The sequence below is a fragment of the Salmo salar genome, chromosome 19 (genome assembly GCF_965601325.2).
Source record: "Salmo salar chromosome 19, fSalSal1, whole genome shotgun sequence".
NCBI classification, from domain to species: Eukaryota; Metazoa; Chordata; class Actinopteri; order Salmoniformes; family Salmonidae; genus Salmo; species Salmo salar.
In genome coordinates, this window is record NC_138309.1 from 3,010,825 (window position 1) to 3,033,995 (window position 23,171).

The 23,171-nt window shown below is 41.8% G+C and overlaps 1 protein-coding gene across 2 annotated transcripts; it reads left to right on the forward strand.

The window, feature by feature from the left end:
- Positions 1 to 1,997: 1,997 nt before the first annotated feature.
- Positions 1,998 to 23,082, forward strand: LOC106578324 (peptide Y). 2 transcript variants are annotated; one of them, XM_014157008.3, is made up of 4 exons: positions 1,998 to 2,051; positions 8,237 to 8,424; positions 21,268 to 21,348; positions 22,817 to 23,082. In XM_014157008.3, exons 2-4 carry the CDS (start codon positions 8,237 to 8,239, stop codon positions 22,839 to 22,841), a joined length of 294 nt encoding a protein of 97 aa, XP_014012483.1. In that variant the 5' UTR covers positions 1,998 to 2,051; the 3' UTR covers positions 22,842 to 23,082. The 2 variants fall into 2 exon arrangements, with proteins under 2 accessions (XP_014012483.1, XP_014012482.1); XM_014157007.3 differs by having other exon boundaries at positions 2,010 to 2,061.
- The last annotated feature ends 89 nt before the right edge of the window (positions 23,083 to 23,171 follow it).

Consider the following 23,171-nt stretch of genomic DNA (forward strand, 5'->3'; position numbering starts at 1 on the left):
TTTTTTATTTGGGGGGGATGTCTGTTGACATGCAGAGTTTCCCATAGGACAGAGTGCTGAATGAATGCGCTGCTAACACTGCAAATCCGGGGAGCAGGCAAATATAACGTGCATGCATACATTAATCATTTGAGATTATAAACTGGGTGGTTCGATCCCTGAATGCTGATCATACCGTATACCACAGGTATGACAAAACTGCTCTAATTACGTTGGATAACCAGTTTATAATAGCAATAAGGCACCTCGGGGGTTTGTGATATATGGCCAATATACCACGGCTAAGGACTGTGTCCAGGCACTCCGTGTTGCTTGATGCATAAGAGCAGCCCTTAGCCGTGGTATATTGGCCATATACCACACCTCCTCGGGCCTTATTGCTTAATTAGAACCCAGATCAAGAAGCCTTCTGAGCGTTGATCAATGCTTGGAACGCAATAATAAGTGCGTAAACGATAATGAACTAAATAAAAACGTGAGTAAACGCTATTTCACAAATAAAAATGTGCGTACGTGTGTTTACCCTCCACTACATCCCTGGTTGGGTATGGCAAAACTCATTCATAAACATCAATATCCTGCCAGGCAGGTTTGAATCTACATTTGCTTGGCATTTTAGCTATCGATGTGACGTTTGGCGGCGCCTAGTCAGTCAGTTCTGTACCTGCATGACTGAGTGGCAGTGTGGGTGGAATGAGCGAACTCGCCTGGCAACCAGTGCGCGAAACCCATGAGGAAATAAAACTCGGTAGTCTGCATGGAAATGAATTCACAAGACCAGTACATTTTTCTAATATTTTTCATAGTAACATATTTGAGCATTTTCTGTTCTCCTATGATTTTAATTCAAGTACTTTCCAAGTAGCAACTTGAGAAAATGTATGATTTTCAAGGTATACTAATAGTTGAATTTCAGAGTGCCGAATTCAAGTACTTTAATTAAGCAACTAAATCACCTTGTGCAAACCCTGCGCAATTTCAGTACGGTGGACAGAGATCGGTAGTCTATACTTTCTTTCATTTTACTTTTTATTTGTAGTCTGTTCTTTGAGTGGCTTTGGCGGACAGATTAGATTTTTATTTTAGGGGGGGTGTGAACTCCAACCTTGGGGGGGGTCCAGAGAAACTGCTTTAAGCCAGTGGTTCTAAAGTTCTCAAACCACAGGCCATGACTCACGACTCCCCCCGAGTTATAGGCCTATAATAATAGTTGCCTATAAGAAAAAAGGCCAGCAGCATAGAATTCAAAATGTGGCTTAATAACTGCTGTCAGACATATAGGCCTAATTTATATTGGTTTGTTACTCTTAGAGCTTTATAGCTACATTGCAATTGGGGAATGAAGTCTTTTTATTTTCGTGCAGTTTTTAGTAATGGTGTGTTGCATTACAGGAGTTGTGTGCAGAAGTGGAAAATTAATCTACATATTTTGTGAAAGATTAAATATTATCTCACAAACACAATTATTCACAAATGTATGGAAAACACACTAGTATTCAGTACACAATGAGAATGAATACGATGTGTGTGTTCCTCTCAAGAGACCAACTTGGCCTTAAATGGGTAGCATGAGTAGTGGTCACCCAATAGTATTATAATAAAGGGTTGAAGTATATGGTGAAATAATCTTTGAGAACTGGCAGTTTGTCGCACATTTGCAGTTGTGGTCCAAGCAGAACATACTTTTCCAACTGTCCTCTAAATGATGAAACCCAGCACACACGATGTGTCATGCACTTAGACCGAAGTAGACCTTTATGTACGAATGTATTGCTTCTTTATTGGTTATTATATGCATGTATTTACCCTTATTGCGCGTTATTGATACAGTCAATTTGTCATAAACATTTGTTACACAACACTGTGATCACCAGCTGGCCAATGACTATTGTTAAAAATAATAGGGGTGTGGTTTTCATTGGATGCTCCTACTGTATCTCATGGCGCGCGCATCACATAGACTTGCCTATATAAACCTTCGGGATTTGGGAATCAAAACAAGACGCATAACAAGAACCAAGTGAAAACCGGTGAAGCAAGCCTGCCACGAAGTGAGTAAAAGTGAGTTTTTTCTTTCTGAGACTATCAATGTAAGGCTGAGTTTGGGAGGTTTTGACTGTTGTGGTAGTTTTAGCAATTGGGTCGTTCTTGAATTGCGATAGCATTTGGGCAAAGCATTTTAGAAGGAAAGAAATCTTATATATTATTTTATTTATTCAAATGTAGGCTATGTGAGTATCTTCCAATTCTAAATAAATTAATATGGCAGCTTGATGATATTTTACCATTATGATAACATTGTGCCACCAGTAAAGTGAAGTCAGAATTAGTGAGACATCAGAGTAGTATACTACAAAGCAGGATCAATGAATTTGCTAGCTAATTTTGATTAACAACCAGAAATAACTTGATTTTCAGGTTCATTAAGAAAGCTAAACTTAGAGTTTGGGGTTTTTGAGTCAGTTAGAGCATGCCCATTTCAAGCTTATCTTTCAAGTTATTTCAGAACAATTAGAAAAGTTATCTGGCTAACTCTTTGATCCTGCTTTGTAGTATATCCGACAGGTGTAGTAGGGCATTCTGTTTGAATGTCCTGCACTATGGTCATTTTGCAACCCAATCACAACACATGCTATTGGGTTTCTGCTAAATGTGTACTGTGCACAAAACATCTGTATAAATGCAATTTCCTTTAGATATTCAAAAATACATTAAATGTCCAATGCAGCCGTTTTTGTCTCAATATCATATCATTTCTAACAATGAAGTACCATACTGTGATTGTTTTCAATTAAAATTGTCAAAAATAAACTTAAAATAGCTTAGCAAAGGGCAATTTCTCAAGCAAGAATATTGCTAAGACTGTGTGGGAGTGGTCTAAGTGGGGAGGGAACAACTGAAAATGAGCTGTTATTGGCAGAGAGGTTTGGAACTCTCTTTCTTATGTTTTGCTATCAATAAAACTTCACAGTAGCGTTTGATTCGGCTGCTGAGGGGCAAGGAGACCCCAGCTCCGCTAAAACTATTGACAAATCCATGCCGTTTTCAAGGGATTTCTAAATAAACATTATAACTACTTGGTTTTAATATCATCACCTCTTGAAGAGCATAGTCAGAACTACTTATTTCCGATTATTCCACATTTAGCTCTGTCATCAGAGTTTTACAGCAATCAGCAAACATCATTTGATCATGTATTTTCAGTTAAGTCAGGCTAGCCAGATCCAGTTGGCATGTAGCTAGATAACTAGCTAAAGCAAACAATGTGTCTCTTAGCTTGCTTCATCAGAGATAAGGCTTTTGGAAAGTGCTTGACATCGTCCTGGTAAAGGTGTCAGTCGAACTACTGTCATCACCACTATAGATAATTAAACAAATAACATTTGGAGTAAGTTAAGGGGTATGAATACTTTCTGAAGGCATTGAAACCGTACCGTTACATCGGCAAATGCGCCCTACTGCTGCTTGACAGGCAGACCCCACAAAGGATGGGAAATGAACCTAAACCACTCATATTGGTCAGGTATAGTTCAGTTTTATATCACTCAAATATGCAATTAATAGTGGCCAATATTGACAGATATGGTGAGGTTACCCTCACATATCTGAAATTACATGATCATGATCATGATTACATGATGTTTACTGATCATGAAAAGCATGCAGTAACTTGCTGTAGGCCTATAACTCTGATGATAGATCTAAATGTGTACAATTGTTTTGCATGGAATAATCTACACATTTTAGTTTTGACTATGCTCTTCAAGAGGTGATGATATTACAACCAAATAGTTAACACTTACTTAAAAATCCCTTGATAACGGCACGCAGTTGTCAATGGTTTTACCCGAGCTGCGAGTCTCCTTGCCCCCCTGCAGGCAAATCGAATGCTCTGCACCTTATTGTGACGTTTTATTGTAATAGACCTATTAGACCTATTAGTCTATTAACTCATTTATTGCATGGTGATGTCACCACGGAAGTCTAAAACTCCATCCCACTAAAACAGGCAGAAATTTCAGGCGGCCTTTTCATACAGCTCTTACACTAAAAGGGCATCGTCTTAATTTTCACAACATTATTCCAACCTCATAGCGTGGAGATATACACTGAGTATACCAAACATTAGGAACATCTTCCTAATATAGAGTTGCACCTCCCCCTTTTGCCCTCAGAACAACCTCAATTCGTCGGGGCATGGACTCTACAAGCTGTCGAAAGCATTCCACATGGATGTGGCCCATGTTGACTCCAATGCTTTCCACAGTTGTGTCAAGTTGTCTGGATGTCCATTGGGTGGTGGACCATTCTTGATACACACGGGAAATTGGTGAAAAACCAAGCAGCTTTGCATTTCTTGACACAAACCAGTGCGCCTGGCACCTACTACCATGCCACGTTCAAAGGCACATATTTTGTCTTGCCAATTCACCCTCTGAATGGCACACATACACAATCTCAATTGTCTCAAGACTTACAAATAATTCTTTAACCTGTCTCCTCCCCTTTATTTACACTGATTCAAGTGGATTGAACAAGTGACATCAATAAGTCATCATAGCTTTCAGCTGGATTCACCTGGTCAGTCTATGTCATGGAAAGAGCAAGTGTTCTTAATGTTTTGTACACTCACTGTACATAAAACACAGAAAAATACGTTTTTTGACTGCACTAGGCCTTTAAAATATGTTGTTTTAGTCGTTTTTAATATCTCAAAATGTATTCTAGACACTATATAGCACATAAACAGCATATTATAACAATAATATAACATTGGAAGGAATGCGAGAAAAATAACAAGGGTAGGGAAGAAAGGAAACAAAGGACAATGGCATGTAGGAAAGTAAGGATAGAAAAGAGGTTACATTTATGAAAGGGGACAAAATTTGGGGAATAATAGAGCTGTTTCAGGATCAAGTAAAAGCTGTGCGGACTCCAGAGTCCTTTAGTTAGATTTTCATGAAGAGCTTGGAATGTCCCCAAATCAATTTTGTAAGGGCATGGAGAGTGTGTTATCTATAAGCCCCTGCAAAGTGTTATTGATCATTTTATAATAAGTGACAGGTAAAGTGGGACATTAATGTGTCTAATGAGAAAATAGTTTCCCAGTTCATCTACTAAGTGGGGCCGCAGGTAGCCTAGTGGTTAGAGCGTTGGGCCAGTAACCTGAAAGGTTGCTTGATTGAATCCCTGAGCTGACAAGTTAAAAATCTGTCATTATGCCCCTGAACACAGTTAACCAATTGTTCCTAGGCTGTCATTGTAAATAAGAATTTGTTCTTAACTGACTTGCCTAGTTAAATAAAAAATCTACAAAAGTGTCCCACTACAACTGAAAGACACACTTTAGCAAAAGTAGGGGTCTGATGTTGTTTTAGGGATGGTAGCATCCACCAAATAATAAACTATCAACTTGTTTCATCACAAACATGCAGATACAACCTTCATTAATTGAAATAAACATTAGTTGAGTAAGGTAGGCTGATTTTGATTTTATACATAGTGATTCACCAAAAAGTGTCCCACTTATGCTGACTTCACCCTAGGAGTAGTAACACCAATGACGATAACACCTATGACGCATTTTTGATAATTGAGGATTTTCTTAAATGGAGGCAACAAATGCCCAAATCTAAGGTAATTAATTAACCCTTTAACCCTTAATTTACTAAAGTTATATGATTAATAATTTTGCTCACAATGTAATTTTCCATCATTTACATTGAGTAACATTTAGACTCACCACATGATCAATGGAATCCTACAATTTATGACATACTAAAAGGGTGTGAATAGTTAATCATTTTCATTAATAAAGACCCCCCCCTCAAAAACTGTTTGCCACAGGAGGGAATGCTCAAGGTCCTTGTATATCCTTTGTAATGAGTGATTTTTAAAGTGTTAAACACCAATTACATAACACTTAGGGACACATTTTATATATATATATATACAGTGGGGGGGGAAAGTATTTGATCCCCTGCTGATTTTGTACGTTTGCCCACTTACAAAGAAATGATCAGTCTATAATTTTAATGGTAGGTTTATATGAACAGTGAGAGACAGAATAACAACAAAAAGATCCAGAAAAACACCTGTCAGAAATTTTATAAAATGATTTGCAATTTAATGAGGGAAATAAGTATTTGACCCCTCTGCAAAACATGACTTAGTACTTGGTGGCAAAACCCTTGTTGGCAATCACAGAGGTCAGACGTTTCTTGTAGTTGGCCACCAGGTTTGCACACATCTCAGGAGGGATTTTGTCCCACTCCTCTTTGCAGATCTTCTCCAAGTCATTAAGGTTTCGAGGCTGACGTTTTGCAACTCAAACCTTCAGCTCCCTCCACGGATTTTCTATGGGATTAAGGTCTGGAGACTGGCTAGGCCACTCCAGGACCTTAATGTGCTTCTTCTTGAGCCACTCCTTTGTTGCTTTGGCAGTGTGTTTTGGGTCATTGTCATGCCGGAATACCCATCCATGACTCATTTTCAATGCTCTGGCTGAGGGAAGGAGGTTCTCACCCAAGATTTGACAATACATGGCCCCGTCAAATGATGCGGTGAAGTTGTCCTGTCCCCTTATCAGAAAAACACCCCCAAAGCATAATGTTTCCACCTCCATGTTTGACGGTGGAGATGGTGTTCTTGGGGTCATAGGCAGCATTCCTCCTCCTCCAAACACGGCGAGTTGAGTTGATGCCAAAGAGCTCCATTTTGGTCTCATCTGACCACAACACTTTCATCAGTTGTTCTCTGAATCATTCAGATGTTCATTGGCAAACTTCAGACGGGCATGTATATGTATTCTTGAGCAGGGGGACCTTGCGGGCGCTGCAGAATTTCAGTCCTTCGTGGCGTAGTGTGTTACCAATTGTTTTCTTGGTGACTATGGTCCCAGCTGCCTTGAGATCATTGACAAGATCCTCCCGTGTAGTTCTGGGCTGATTCCTCACGGTTCTCATGAACATTGCAACCCCACGAGGTGAGATCTTGCATGGAGCCCCAGGCCGAGGGATATTGCCAGTTCTTTTGTGTTTCTTCCATTTGCGAATAATTGCACCAAATGTTGTCACCTTCTCACCAAGCTGCTTGGCGATGGTCTTGTAGCCCATTCCAGCCTTGTGTAGGTCTACAATCTTGTCCCTGACATCCTTGGAGAGCTCTTTGGTCTTGGCCATGGTGGAGAGTTTGGAATCTGATTGATTGATTGCTCCTGTGGACAGGTGTCTTTTTTTACAGGTAACAAGCTGCGGTTAGGAGCACTCCCTTTAAGTGTGCTCCTAATCTCAGCTCGTTACCTGTATAAAAGACACCTGGGAGCCAGAAATCGTTCTGATTGAGAGGGGGTCAAATACTTATTTCCCTCATTAAAATGCAAATCAATTTATTACATTTTTGACATGCGTTTTTCAGGATATTTTTGTTGTTATTCTGTCTCTCACTGTTCAAATAAACCTACCATTAAAATGATAGACTGATCATTTCTTTATCAGTGGGCAAATGTACAAAATCAGCAGGGGATCAAACACTTTTTCCCCCCACTGTATATATATATATATATATATATATATATATATATATATATATATATATATATATATATATATAAAATAATAGCCTTTTTTATTGATTCATGCAATATATTAAGTACTTGTATTTACATTCTAGCATTCAAAATAATAGATAGATATCTCTAAATCCCCAACACATGATACTAAAATTATACTGGGTCTCTATTGGGACAAGCCAATTTGCTTGCCCACAGAACTTTAAACAATGTATAAACATAACATTTTGTGGCATTGTTTTATCATTGATAAACACTTCAATATAAACAAAAACATGCATGTGTAACTGTTTGTCATTTGAAAGTGTTTTTCATTGTTGCAAAGGCAAGGGACGCAACTGCCACCGCAATTCAAGAACGGCCAATAGGCGTAGCAAGTCCGAATGTTAGAGTAAAAAGCGATTCTTCATTATCATTACTTAACACTTCCAGAATGTTCCCTAGCACTATAAAATCAATAGGTTGAAGACCAATTTATTTATTTCGTAAACAACTTTGGCACACATTTTGGCACCATAGACAGAGCACCTGCTAACGCGTCTCTAATGAATCCTCCATTCAAAAATATAAAATCTTACTCATCTTACTCATCAAAAAGCTTTACCTAAAACAAAACTATGTCCAGCAGTTTCCAGGGAAATGTTTGACTACAGTCTTTATTTACAGATGGCCATCATACTGAGACCCTGGTTGATCCTCGTAGCCCTCCTCGTGTGCGTGCTGGTTAGTCTGGGCACCTTCGCAGATGCCTACCCGCCCAAGCCTGTGAGCCCCGACAACAACGCGCCTCCGGAGGAATGGGCCAGATACAACACGGCGCTGCGACACTACATAAACCTCATCACTAGACAGAGGTGAGTGAGTCAGCACTCTAACAAAGCAAACATTTCAGCCTATTGGGTTTGAAGGAAGCATAAGCTCCTACTAACAACCAATATATTGATAACATGTCCCTTCATTCAATTTGAATACAAAAAAAAAATAAAAAAATGCCCCTCCCTAAATTCCAATCAGATTTTGCTGATAATCTTAAGAGGTCAAATGACCACTATAGCAAAGGTCACAGGAGAAGTTATGGGGGATATGTTAACTAATAATGAACAGGAAGGCCCACACACTGTTTATGCTCCCAATTCGCCACTTTATTGACGTTTCAATTGAAATGGATCTTCCTCAGGTCAAACAGGTGTGCTCACATCCCAAAATATATAATTCACTTTTGTGCATAGTCAATCATAATTAATCACAGAGGTACATATGGTCAAAGGATTATATACAAATTCATCCAATTTAAAACCTAGGCAACAGTAAAAAAAAAATGATGACATTGGAAACTGATGGAATACACGGCCATATGATCATTCGTAGACACGATTGTGTCGAGGCACTGATCTGGGGAGAGGTACCAAAACAATTCTGCAGTATTGAAGGTCCCTAAGTCCCTAAGAACACATCATTCTTAAATGGAAGAAGTTTGGAACCACCAAGACTCTTCCTAGAGCTGGCCGCCAGGCCAAACTGAGCAATCAGGGGAGAAGGGTCTTGGTCAGGGCAGTGACCAAGAACCTGATGGTCACTCTGACAGAGCTCCAGAGTTCCTCTGTGGAGATGGGAGAACCTTCCAAAAGGACAACCATCTCTGCAGCACTCCACTAATCAGGCCTTTATGGTAGAGTGGCCAGACGGAAGCCACTCCTCAGTAAAAGGCACATGACAGCCCGCTTGGAGTTTGCCAAAAGTCACCTAAAGAGTCTCAGACCATGAGAAATAAGATTTTGTGGTCTGATGAAACCAAGATTGAACTCTTTGGCCTGAATGCCAAGCGTCACATCTGGAGGAAACCTGGCACAATCTCTATGATGAAGCGTGGTGGTAGCAGCATCATGCTGTGGGGATGTTTTTCAGCAGCAGGGACTGGGAGAGTAGTCAGGATCGAGACAAAGATGAACAAAGCGAAGTACAGAGAGATCCTTGATGAAAACCTGCTCCAAAGTGCTCCAATCAAATCAAATCAACTTGTATTTGTCACAGACACATGTTTAGCAGATGTTATTGCGGGTGTAGCAAAATGCTTGTGTTTCTAGCTTTAACAGAGCAGTAATATCTAACAAGTAAAATCTAACAATTTCACAACAAAACACACACATCTAAAGTAAAGGAATTGATTTAAGAATATATCAATATTTGAGAGAGCAATGTCAGAGTGGCATAGACTAAGATACAGTAGAATAGGATAGAATACAGTACATACATATGAGATGCAAAATATATAAACATTATTAAAGTGAATAGTGTTCCATTATTAAAGTGGCCAGTGATTTCAAATCTCTAATGTGCTACTGATGGCCTTTAGATAGATGGCCTTTAGATAGAAGCTGTTTTTCAGTCTCTCGGTCTCAGCTTTGATGCACCTGTACTGACCTTGCCTTCTGGGTGAACAGGCAGTGGCTCTGGTGGTTGTTGCCCTTGATGATATTTTTGGACTTCCTGTGACATCGTGTGCTGTAGGTGTCCTGGAGGACAGGTAGTTTGCACCCGGTGATGCGTGGGGCTCTGGAGAGCCCTGCGGTTGCGGGCGGTGCAGTTGCCGTACCAGGCGGCGATGCAGCCCGACAGGATGAACTCAATTGGGCATCTGTAAAAGTTTGTGAGGGTTTTATGTGCCAAGCCAAATGTCTTCGGCCTCCTGAGGTTGAAGAGGCGCTGTTGCGCCTTCTTCACCACACTCTCTCTGTGGGTGGACCATTTCAGTTTGTCAGTGATGTGTACGCCAAGGAACTTGAAGCTTTCCACCTTCTCCACTGTGGTCCCGTCATTGTGGATAGGGGGGTGCTCCCTCTGCTGTTTCCTGAAGTCCACGATCAGCTCCTTTGTTTTGTTGACGCTAGGTGAGAGGTTATTTTCCTGACACCACACTCCCAGGGCCCTCACCTCCTCCCTGTAGGCTGTCTCGTCGGTAATCAGGCCTACTACTGTTGTGTTGTCTGCAAACTTGATGATTGAGTTTGAGGCGTGCATGGCCACGCAGTCATGGGTGAACAGGGAGTACAGGAGGGGGCTGAGCACGCATCCTTGTGGGGCCCCAGTGTTGAGGATCAACGAAGTGGAGGTGTTTTTTCCTACCTTCACCACCAGGGATGCGGCCCGTCAGGAAGTCCAGGACCCAGTTGCACAGGGCGGGGTTCAGACCCAGGGCCTCAAGCTTAATGATGCGCTTGGAGGGTACTATGTGTTGAATGCTGAGCTATAGTCAATGAACAGCATTCTTACATAGGTATTCCTCTTGTCCAGATGGGATAGGGCAGTGTGCTGTGCGATGGTGATTGCATCATCTGTGGATCTATTGGGGCGGTAAGCAAATTGAAGTGGGTCTAGGATGTCAGGTAGGGTAGAGTTGATATGATCCTTAAATAGTCTCTCAAAGCACTTCATGAGGTCAGAAGTGAGTGCTACGAGGCGATAGTCATTTAGTTCAGTCCCCTTTGCTTTTTTGGGTACAGGAACAATGGTGGACATCTTGAAGCATGTGGGGACAGCAGACTGGGATAGGGAGAGATTGAATATGTCCGTAAACACTCCAGCCACACTCCATCCATCTAAGACTGGGGCGAAGGTTCACCTTCCAACAGGACAATGACCCTAAGCACACAGCCAAGACAACGCAGGAGTTGTCTTGAATGTCTCTGAAGTCTCTGAATGTCCTTGAGTGGCCCAGCCAGAGCCCAGACTTAAACCTGATCGAACATCTCTGGAGAAACCTGAAAATAGCTGTGCAGCAACGCTCTCCATCCAACTTGACAGAGATTGAGAGGATCTGCAGAGAAGAATGGGAGAAACTCCCCAAATACAGGTGTGCCAAGCTTGTAGTGTCGTACCCAAGAAGACGCAAGGCTGTAATTGCTGCCAAAGGTGCTTCCACAAAGTACTGTACTTATGTAAATGTAATATTTATTTGATTTTATTTTTGTAATCTAACAAAATGTGGAAGAAGTTAAGGGGTCTGAATACTTTCCGAAGGCACTTTATAATCCTTTATGAACAGAAAGTGGGTTCGCACTCAAAAAGATGTTGCATAAAGCTTACTTAAATTATTTTAATTGCATCAGGGATAGTTTACACAGACGTTTCAGCATTACAGCCTTCTTCAGTGTGTAGGTACAATTTTATTTTAATTCAAAACAGCATTTGTAGAGAACAACCGATGAGCAGTAGTTGCTTCTAATCAGGGTTGCCAGTCATCTGCCAATCAGGGATGTGGCTTGTCTGCTCTACCTGTATACAAATGAGTCACAAAGAAATACAAAATTATAAGGTATGGGAGCGGGCACGAAGGGCAAGTCACGAATCAACTGCCCCAGGTGTCCTCTCACCTGAATACATCATGTCAGTTCATGAGATAGCACACCACAAAGGACACCAGGCACAGCTGTTCATAAATATGTGGTGCCAACTCATAAACTATATGCAAAATCTGATATGGAACTTTTTGTTTATCTGAATTTGTGGGTTTTACTCTTCCGATTATAATCGTTTATGACCATATGTACCTCTGTGATTCATGATGATTCTTTACAAATATTCTTTATTAGCCCAGCACCTAAGTTTTTAAAGATGTGCATATGACAACAACATTTTCTATTGAGGATATTTTAACTAAGCCTGAGGATAATGATCTCTTGGCTCTCCGACCAGCATGTTGTTCTGAACACTGTGATAACATAACTTAATTCCAGTTTTGGAAAACCACATATGCAGCAGAGAGATTTGTATTTGGAGATCACAGAGTGTAGTTATTAAAACTAATGATGGTATGGAAAGGAAAGGAGCCTGGTTTTGCTCCATCACTGAGCAACCTTGCGTAGAGGGATAGAGTTCAGCGATAGAGACCTATAATGGCTCCACTGAGACCTTGGTCTGGGTAATGGAGATGTGCTATTACCGGCAAATATACCTTACTTGTCTGGTCTGGTCTGGCTTCATTATACTGATCTATAATGAGTTGCTATCATTATTCCCTCAACCTAAGGGCAGGACTGCTGTAGGCAATGATGCACTGCTGTACAGTGCATGTGTGATCTCCAATGACTGGTGTGTTGGATAGAAAAAAAGTAGGCATTAACTTAAGTGCATGTCCTGTCTCTGTGTCTTGGGGCAAGAGGAAAGCTCAACAGGAATTGCCCCTGTCTCTCAGTACAGCTGTAAAAACTATTGGTCACTAAATCTGGAGAAATTACGGACCTTGTAAAAACTGTTAGTTAATTAATCCATCTAGAAGTACCACGTAAAAACGATTGGCTGGTATGCCCTCACCCGTCTGAGTGGTCAATGTGAATGCCCTCACCCGCTATATACTTATAACTGATTGGTTTGGTTTTCCCCAGTATAGTGCTGTACTCTTGATAGTCACCACCACACACACACAAAAACAGCGGTTTACATTTGAGGATATTTATATGATTTAGTAAAACGAATGACTTAGAATCTTATTGTTGTGGTTCTATAAGACATAGATATGAACACATACTAAACATAATTAGTTAAGAGTTATAACTATCAGCATCAATATAAACATAAACATTCACCTCTTGGAGAGAGAGAAACCAATTACTTGGATTGACAAAGGGTCAAGATTTATGGCAGCCTCTCTCTCCAGCCTTGTGTGAGAATCTGCCCGGCTGAGATCTTATAAGAGCTGCCCTGGTACCACAGGGTTGTAATTTACTCTGCGCATGAGCAAGCTCCAAGAACTGTCTGGGATGTCTCTAGAAGCTCGCCAATGGCAATAAAACACCTTAATAAAGGTCACTATGGAAAACGCTGTGGTAGCGTGTACTTTCAAAAGACTATGCTTAACAATACAACAAATAAACCACTTCTGCAAAAGTACTTTTGCAACCAATGCAATAACACTTATGGCATGTCGGAATAATACTGCATACAATCAGTGGCGATTTTAGCGTGTAAATCTTGGTGGGGCAAACCAAAAACATTTTTTGGGGGGATGCATGCCAGCAAAGCTACTACACAACACAACACAACACTAATCAATACATTAATTGCACTATAATGGTGATAAACGGTGCCCACAAACTGTTAGGGCCTACATAAAGCTGTCCCAACAACAGAGTCCCAACATCTTACCACTGCTACACCTGGCTATCAGCGGAGCCTTGTCTGGCAGCGAAACTGTTCATTCAGCCTCATTTACTGCCTTTTAAAAAAACACAGCTGATATGGCTGACTTGCTTAAACAAATGTGGTTTCTAATGTCAATTGAGATGTAGGAACTGTAGCATAAGGGGACGACAAGCGGATAAGAGGCCATCCGGAATTTCAATTAAGACATTAATAAACGAGCTAGGATGGACATAGTCAATATAACTATTTGTTCAGCACTTTTGAAATGTACAGCAACAGAATTCAGAACATGGGCTGTTCTTACAGTGTTCTCTTTGTACACCAAGTCAGAACCGTAGGATAAATAAAGGGGGCATATGTGCAGACAATGAAAGCTCTTACAATATTTGATGATTACATTTCTCTAAAACAGACTATTTGCTACATGTGCACCACCAAGTCAGAACAGTAGGCAAAATTAAGAGGGGAAAATAAACCAAATTATTAGGGTGAGGCACATGGGCTACTAACAGCTTACTTCACAACATGCACTTTGTATTTTTTTCTTAGCTATAGTATACATATCTTCCTGGCATATTACATAATTTATGCAGCGGCATACATTACATTTTTGGACTCAACTTGTTGTTCTGTGCTCACTTGAACAGGAAGGTGGCGCAGCGGTCCTTCTTGTGGGCAAATTTTGTCAACAAAGTCTGGCATTCTCTGGATTTGTGGTGCTTTGAAGACAACTGGGAATTAAAAAAAAAACAAGATCGTTCATGATGATTTCAGTGATCTTCAGGTCGTAGCTCTAGAAACAGGCCTAAGTTCCAGACGTACAATTCCAAGTTGGATGACCGTTCAAAACGTATTTTCCCAGTCGGAGCTCGTTTTTACCTGAGTTCCCATTTGTCCTGAACTCACTGAAGTCAGACTTCCCAGTTCTGAGTTAACAGTTGTTTTGAGCGTGGCAGAAATCATACTGGAGTGACAGCATGGCCAGTGTTGAATGTTTATCATTTTAAGCTTGGGAAAGAGAACCTTAAACCGAGAATTGGGACTACACACCCACTCCACTGAATAGCAGGCTAGTGATGGCTTTGCAATGCTTGCATTAAGCCACTGATTCCTTCCAAACCACTCATTGTTGAATTTGCGATTTCCAACTTGTTGTGTAATCTTTATGTCCAATGGCCGATGAGCACCAATACGTTTTATCTATAATTTCTTATCATTATTTCTCTTCATATGACAATGATTAAAAATGATTTGCCACTAGATTGTTGACTTGATTAACTTCTTTGGGCTAGGGGGCAGTATTTTCAAATCCGGATAAAAAACGTACCCGATTTAATCTGGTTACGACTCCTGCCCAGTAACTAGAATATACATATAATTATTGGCTTTGGATAGAAAACACCCTAAAGTTTCTAAAACTGTTTGAATGGTGTCTGTGAGTATAACAGAACTCATATGGCAGGCAAAAACCTGAGAAGATTTCATGCAGGAAGTGGCCTGTCTGACAAGGTGTCGTTGTTCTTGCTTCTGTGTATTGAAGAGTCAGGATCTTAGCTGTAACGTGACAGTTCCTAGGGCTCCAATAGGCTCTCAGAGCCCGGGAAAAACCTGAACGATGACGAGGCAGCCTCAGGCTGAAACACATTATCGCCTTTTCCAAGTGGCCCATCAGAGGACAATGGAATTAGGCGCGTGCCTGATTCGACCCCGTGCAGTATTTTCCTTCGGCTGTTTAGCTAATTGCAGATTCCCGGTCGGAATATTATCGCTTTTTTTACGAGAATAATGGCATAAAAATTGATTTTAAACAGCGGTTGACATGCTTCGAAGTACGGTAATGGAATATTTAGAATTTTTTTGTCACGAAATGCGCCATGCGCACGACCGTTATTTACCATTTCGGATAGTGTCTGGGACGCACGAACAAAACGCCGCTATTCGGATATAACGATGGATTATTTTGGACCAAACCAACATTTGTTATTGAAGTAGCAGTCCTGGGAGTGCATTCTGACGAAGAACAGGAAAGGTAAGACCATTTTTGTTATAGTAAATGGGATTTTGGTGAAGGCTAAACTTGCCGGGTGTCTAAATAGCTAGCCCTGTGATGCCGGGCTATCTACTCAGAATATTGCAAAATGTGCTTCATCCGAAAAGCTATTTTAAAATCGGACATATCGAGTGCATAGAGGAGTAATGTATCTATAATTCTTAAAATAATTGTTATGCTTTTTGTGAACGTTTATCGTGAGTAATTTAGTAAATTGTTAGTAAATTCCCCGGAAGGCGGGGGGTATGCTTTTTCTGAACGTCACATGCTAATGTAAAAAGCTGGTTTTTGATATAAATATGAACTTGATTGAACAAAAAATGCATGTTTTGTATAACATAATGTCCTAGGTGTGTCATCTGATGAAGATCATCAAAGGTTAGTGCTGCATTTAGCTGTCTTCTGGGTTTTTGTGACATTATATGCTAGCTTGAAAAATGGGTGTCTGATTATTTCTGGCTGTGTACTCTGCTGACATAATCTAATGTTTTGCTTTTGTTGTAAAGCCTTTTTGAAATTGGACAGTGTGGTTAGATTAACGAGAGTCTTGTCTTTAAATAGCTGTAAAATAGTCATATGTTTGAGAAATTGAAGTAATAGCATTTCAAAGGTTTTGAAAATCGCGCCACAGGATTCAACTGGCTGTTACGTAGGTGGGACGAATTCGTCCCGCCGGTCCCATAGAGGTTAATGTAGATGACTGCTAGCTAAGATTTTGAAATTATAATGTTGACATGATTAGTCCAATCAAAGTTACTGTAGATATAACGTCATTTGATGTAATTTTATCTGTGACCATTGACCTTGAGCCCTCTTGGATGGGCACTTCTAACCTCTCTGTGTAACGACTGTCTTCTGAAATGAAACAAGGCGCAGCAGGTATGTGAATACTCATTTTTTAATTACCCAACAAAAGGAGTAAAGTATCCACAGGAAACAATAAACTTGACAGCAGCAACAGTTTGCAGGCTAAAAAACTCAGTGCAAAACAACCACCCACAACCCCAAAGAAAAACACACACACCTATATAGGACTTCCAATCAAAGGCAACTCAACACACCTGCCTTCAATTGGAAGTCCCAATCAACAATACAAACATACCCAACACAAACATGCCACGTCCTGACCAAAACTAAAAAACTTGCTCCATCTGCTGGTCAGGACGTGACACTCTGGGCTAGGCGGGACGAATTCGTCCCACCTACGCAACAGCCAGTCTAATCCAGTGGCGCGATTTTCAAATACCTTAAAAATCCTATTACTTCACCTACCAACAGAAAAACACCAACAAAAAACCCATAAACAATAACCCCTAAACAATAAGGGAGGGAAGGGAGGGTGGCTGCCGTCACCGACGGCACTGTGCTACACCCTCCCTCCCCAACCCACCTATCCTGGAGGTGGCTCAGGTGCAGGCCGTGGACCTCGCTCCACCCTCGGCGTCGCCCACTTTGATGGCGCCGATAGCTGTGCCGGGCAGACGGGCCACTCGGGCTGACCCTGGCAGACGGACCACTCGGGCTGGGCCGGGGGACAGGAGGGCCCCTCGGGCTGGGCCGGTGGGCAGGAGGGACCCTCGGGCTGGGCCGGAGGGCAGGAGGGCCCCTCGGGCTGGGCCGGAGGGCAGGAGGGCCCCTCGGGCTGGGCCGGAGGGCAGGAGGGCCCCTCGGGCTGGGCCGGAGGGCAGGAGGGCCCCTCGGGCTGGGCCGGAGGGCAGGAGGGCCCCTCGGGCTGGACCGGAGGGCAGTCTGGCCACTCGGGCAGTTCAGGGCAGTCTGGCCACTCGGGCAGTTCAGGGCAGTCTGGCTACTCGGGCAGTTCAGGGCAGTCTGGCCACTCGGGCAGTTCAGGGCAGTCTGGCCACTCGGGCAGTTCAGGGCAGTCTGGCCACTCCGGCAGTTCAGGGCAGTCTGGCCACTCCGGCAGTTCAGGTGACTGTTGACTGGCGGGCGGCTCTGGTGACTGTTGACTGGCGAGGCTGGGATGACGCACTAGTCTCCTGATGCGTGGGGCTGGTACTGGACGTACCAGATTGTGAACACGCACCCCCATGCTAGTGCGGGGAGCTGGCCTGGGGCTCCATTCTTGCCCCGCAAAACTCCCCTTGTGCCCCCCCCTAAAAAATTATTGGGGGTGCCTCTCGGTCTCCCTTACATCGCCAGCCTTCTTCCGATGCTTGGTCCTGTGTTGGTGGGTGGTTCTGTAACGACTGTCTTCTGAAATGAACCAAGGCGCAGCAGGTATGTGAATACTCATTTTTTAATTACCCAACAAAAGGAGTAAAGTATCCACAGGAAACAATAAAAGTGACAGCAGCAACAGTTTGCAGGCTAAAAAACGCAGTGCAAAACAACCACCCACAACCCCAAAGAAAAACACACACACCTATATAGGACTTCCAATCAAAGGCAACTCAACACACCTGCCTTCAATTGGAAGTCCCAATCAACAATACAAACATACCCAACACAAACATGCCACGTCCTGACCAAAACTAAAACACTAGCTCCATCTGCTGGTCAGGACGTGACACTCTGGGCTAGGCGGGACGAATTCGTCCCACCTACGCAACAGCCAGTCTAATCCAGTGGCGCGATTTTCAAATACCTTAAAAATCCTATTACTTCAATTTCTCAAACATATGACTATTTTACAGCTATTTAAAGACAAGACTCTCGTTAATCTAACCACACTGTCCGATTTCAAAAAGGCTTTACAACGAAAGCAAAACATTAGATTATGTCAGCAGAGTACCAAGCCAGATATAATCAGACACCCATTTTTCAAGCTAGCATATAATGTCACAAAAACCCAGAAGACAGCTAAATGCAGCACTAACCTTTGATGATCTTCATCAGATGACAACCCTAGGACATTATGTTATACAATACATGCATGTTTTGTTCAATCAAGTTCATATTTATATCAAAAACCAGCTTTTTACATTAGCATGTGACGTTCAGAACTAGCATACCCCCCGCAAACTTCCGGCGAATTCACTAACAATTTACTAAATTACTCAAGATAAACGTTCACAAAAAGCATAACAATTATTTTAAGAATTATAGATACAGAACTCCTCTATGCACTCGATATGTCCGATTTTAAAATAGCTTTTTGGTGAAAGCACATTTTGCAATATTCTAAGTACATAGCCCAGCCATCACGGGCTAGCTATTTAGACACCCGGCAAGTTTAGCACTCACCAATATCAGATTTACTATTACAAAAGTTTGATTACCTTTTGTTGTCTTCGTCAGAATGCACTCCCAGGACTGCTACTTCAATAACAAATGTTGGTTTGGTCCAAAATAATCCATCGTTATATCCGAATAGCGGCGTTTTGTTCGTGCGTTCCAGAAACTATCCGAAATGGTAAATCAGGGTCGTGCGCATGGCGCAATTCGTGACAAAAAAAATCGAAATATTCCATTACCGTACTTCGAAGCATGTCAACCGCTGTTTAAAATCCATTTTTATGCCATTTTTCTCGTAAAAAAGCGATAATATTCTGACCGGGAATGTTCATTTAGCTAAACAGAGGAAAGAAAACAAAGCTTTCGGTCGACGCGGGCACGAGCCTGAGTCTCACAGTACTGTAACCAGCCACTACCCAAACGCGCTACTTTTTTTCAGCCAGAGCCTGATAAGCCACGATTCAGCATTTTGCCGCCTTCTGAGATTCTATGGCAGCCGTAGGAAGTGTCACGGGACAGCTAAGATCCTCACTCTTCAATAAACAGAGACAACAAGAACGACACCTTGTCAGACAGGCCACTTCCTGCATGAAATCTTCTCAGGTTTTTGCCTGCCATATGAGTTCTGTTATACTCACAGACACCATTCAAACAGTTTTAGAAACTTTAGGGTGTTTTCTATCCAAAGCCAATAATTATATGCATATTCTAGTTACTGGGCAGGAGTAGTAACCAGATTAAATCGGGTACGTTTTTTATCCAGCCGTGTCAATACTGCCCCCTTGCCCTAACAGGCTAATGTAACTCTATGGCATCACCCAAGGGGCTTGAATTTTCCAGCTCCACTGTTAGATTTGGCAGTGACGTGGTGTCCCCATGAGTGACAGAACACTGAGCCAATCACGGCGCAACTAGAGAACATTACCAACCCCTACGCTCTGTATTTTCCGCTTGCTCCACCACCACCACAGAAAGCACTGAGCTATGCTGAAACACCTGCATTTTGGAGCTTCCTTACTCAAGAAAGCAAAAAAGAGACCATGTTTGTATGGAGGCTTTCTTAACTCAATGATTTTTATTTACATTGCAAACTGATATGTGACACGTATTAATGCCAAAATAACATGCAAACAGGTCACCACTGCATATGATAAACAATACACAAAGCAGCATTGGCAACTGTAACATTAAAGAATACTAATAACATTAACAAATTACTAACATTAGAACATATGGCTGAATCTTATCAAAGTAACATTAAGTAAGTAGTGGCAATTACCTATTTTTACACAACATGTGAAATCCCCAGTAAAACCCCCCTGCAACTTACATTTCTATGCACGTACAACATTGACATTTTTGTCACTGTCGACAATAAAAAGTCCTCAGAAACATGCGTCTTCTCCCTTTGGACAACGATATCAGCAGTTTTATATATGTGTGTGTGTGTGTGTGTGTGTGTGTGAATGTGTGTGTCCATGCATGCATGGTGAGTCTGCATCTGTGTGTGCATATGATTGCCTGCTTGTGCATCTGTGCGTATGTATCTGTGCAGGTACGTCTGTTGCTCAGAGAGAGATTTCATGTAGGCGTGTAGAGTTTGAGGGAACCTGAACCAGTCTCCTATTAAACATCTAAAAACTGCAGAGTCTATCATTAAAAGGGCTGGAGCTGTCAATGCACTGCAAGGGCTGTGTGCCATGCAGTTCAGCCCCTCTGTTCTCACACAAAGGGAGAATCACTCCACAATTGCCAGGCATTGACTTCAGTAAAGATATTTTAAAAGCCTTGGTGCTGTCTGTGGAGCTGAGGGTTGCTTGCCTTATTGAGCATTGGGCATTGGAAATCTCTCCTTGTTTGGAGCTATAAGAGATATGTGATCTTGTCTCTGGAAATAAAAAGGGCATTGGTGATTAGTGAGTACACCGAGTAGAGTATAAGCACTTAGAATGTCTAATTTCTTGACACTTTTACTCTTTCTCAATGAATCTTTCCTCGATTCCTAGCATCCTCTCTCCTCGCCTTCTTCTCAAAACGCATGTGAGAGGGAGGTCCGAAGGGAAGGACCTTGGATCTTCTCCAATACGGTTGAGAAGAAGGTGAGGAGATAGGACACAAGGGATCTCGGAAAGATGAATTGAGGTACTAGTGTCTTTGAATTCATGGTGCTGTAGATTATGAGGTGGGCAGGCTACTCATGGCCACAAGGGGACATGATATGGTCATAGGACCCCTGTAGGCACACTCCAGCAAGCAATGTATATTTCTTGGTGACATACAGTAACAGTGATGGCCTCTCTGTGTACACTAGGTATGGGAAGAGGTCTTCCCCTGAGTCAGCTATGGCGTGGTTGCTGTTTGGAGACGAGTCAGAAGGCGACCTAACACCACGGTGAGAGGATGAAGAGAATAACAAAATAACTGCTTCTCCTATGTGTTCCAATATACTCATACATTGAATATATCAACATGACTCACAGGGTTGGGGTCAATTCAAATTTAATTTGAAATTCCAATTCAGTTCTTGAATTCACTCATGACGTGGAGAATTTACGTTGAATTCAATGCGAAATTCAACAATCTTCAAGTTATGGAATTGTAATCGAAGTGGAATTAGACTGTTTGGACTGTTTGAATTGGAGTTGAATTGGAAATCAGTATTTGTACATTTCTCTGGCTAATGCACTTAGCATAAAACATTGACAGCAGGATATGTTTTAAATCAGGGATCGGCAACTTTGATGGGGGTGGGGGCCACAAAAAATCTGAACTCATCATAAGGAGACGCAGTGGTTCATGGGTCTGTCACGCCTGCTCCCGCTCTTCCCCCCTGGCGCTCCAGGGCAACAGGCTCCGCAGCATTACGCACTCCTGACTTCATCATTACGCACACCTGCCTTCCCCCGTCACGCGCATCAGCGATTATTGGACTCACCTGGACTCAATCACCTCTGTCATTACCTCCCCTATATCTGTCTGTTCCCCTGCTCTGTTCCCCGCTTCAGCATTGATTGTCGAACGTCGTTCATTTGCTAATGCTGTTCCTGTCTTGTTTCATGTCTGTTCCTTATTAAATGTTGACTCCCCGTACCTGCTTCTCATCTCCGGCGTCGGTCCTTACAGGGTCTGCATACCCACATCTTTACCCACACATACAGTCAGAGCCAGCCCTAGCCTTTTAGGGCCCCTAAACTACATTTTGTTGGAACCCCCCCCCCACACCTTGCAAGGAAAACATTTTGACAGCGGAGAGAAAAGATTTACATTTAAATTTGTGCAAATCTACACATTTTGCCATTGGGAGGAGAGAAAAATGAGCAATTTTACAGCTAATTTGCTGCAGTTCTACATATTTTGCCATAGGGTGGAGAGAATTTTCATGTATGACATCTGAGTGAGAGTGACTAACAAAATCAATCAATGGGGTTCCCCCAGTCGGTAATTCGACCATTTAAATTATTTAAACTTGTATTTCTAAATTTCCAGTATAACTGTCTGAACAGTGACTAGCCTGAAAGCCTACGGGAATTGAATTTGAATTTGTGGAATTGGTGGGGATAATATTGAATTGGGAATTGACTTATTACAATCTATCTAACATTAGAATTGAGAGGAATTGAATTATCTCTGAATTCAATGACTGACCTGGAATTTGAATTAAACTGAATGTACAGGGAGAGGTAATTCAATTTGTGGAATTAACCCAAACCATGATGACCCATCCACACACTGCAGTGGCAATGTGTCAGTCCATTCTGAAATTCCAAAAAGTAGTGCCAATAATGAATAGCAATATCTAGGTTTGATCACTGGAGTTTAGTGAGTTTGAGGTACTGACTTTTTGTGTCTTTTTCTTTCAGTTCGGAAGGCAGTGATCTATGGTAAATCTCGTACCTCTGGTGTACTGCTCTGCTGTTCCACTTAAATGGCGGGCCTAAAAACAACTCAAACAGGCTGCTCAACTGGAAGCCTTCACTGGACTGTGCGGCCCACTACTTCTGTCCGACACGCATGCATCTCTCTCTCTCTCTCTCTCTCTCTCTCTCTCTCTCTCTCTCTCATTGCTCATCCTGTAAATAATGTGTTATTAAATAATGAATAATAAAGAAATGAATGTGTAATAATACATCTGGTCACAGTTAGTTTTAGTTGACCTTTCGGTTTCAGATAAGCAAAACAATATTTTTATTCAGAAGCCATGATGGGAAATAAATG

Excerpts from the sequence above, each read along its gene's own strand:
- LOC106578324 (XM_014157008.3), top strand. The coding sequence starts at position 8,237 with ATGGCCATCATACTGAGACCCTGGTTGATCCTCGTAGCCCTCCTCGTG. Across the intron at positions 8,425-21,267 it reads AACCTCATCACTAGACAGAG|GTATGGGAAGAGGTCTTCCC; the intron begins GTGAGTGAGTCA and ends TGTGTACACTAG. Across the intron at positions 21,349-22,816 it reads GAAGGCGACCTAACACCACG|TTCGGAAGGCAGTGATCTAT; the intron begins GTGAGAGGATGA and ends TTTTTCTTTCAG.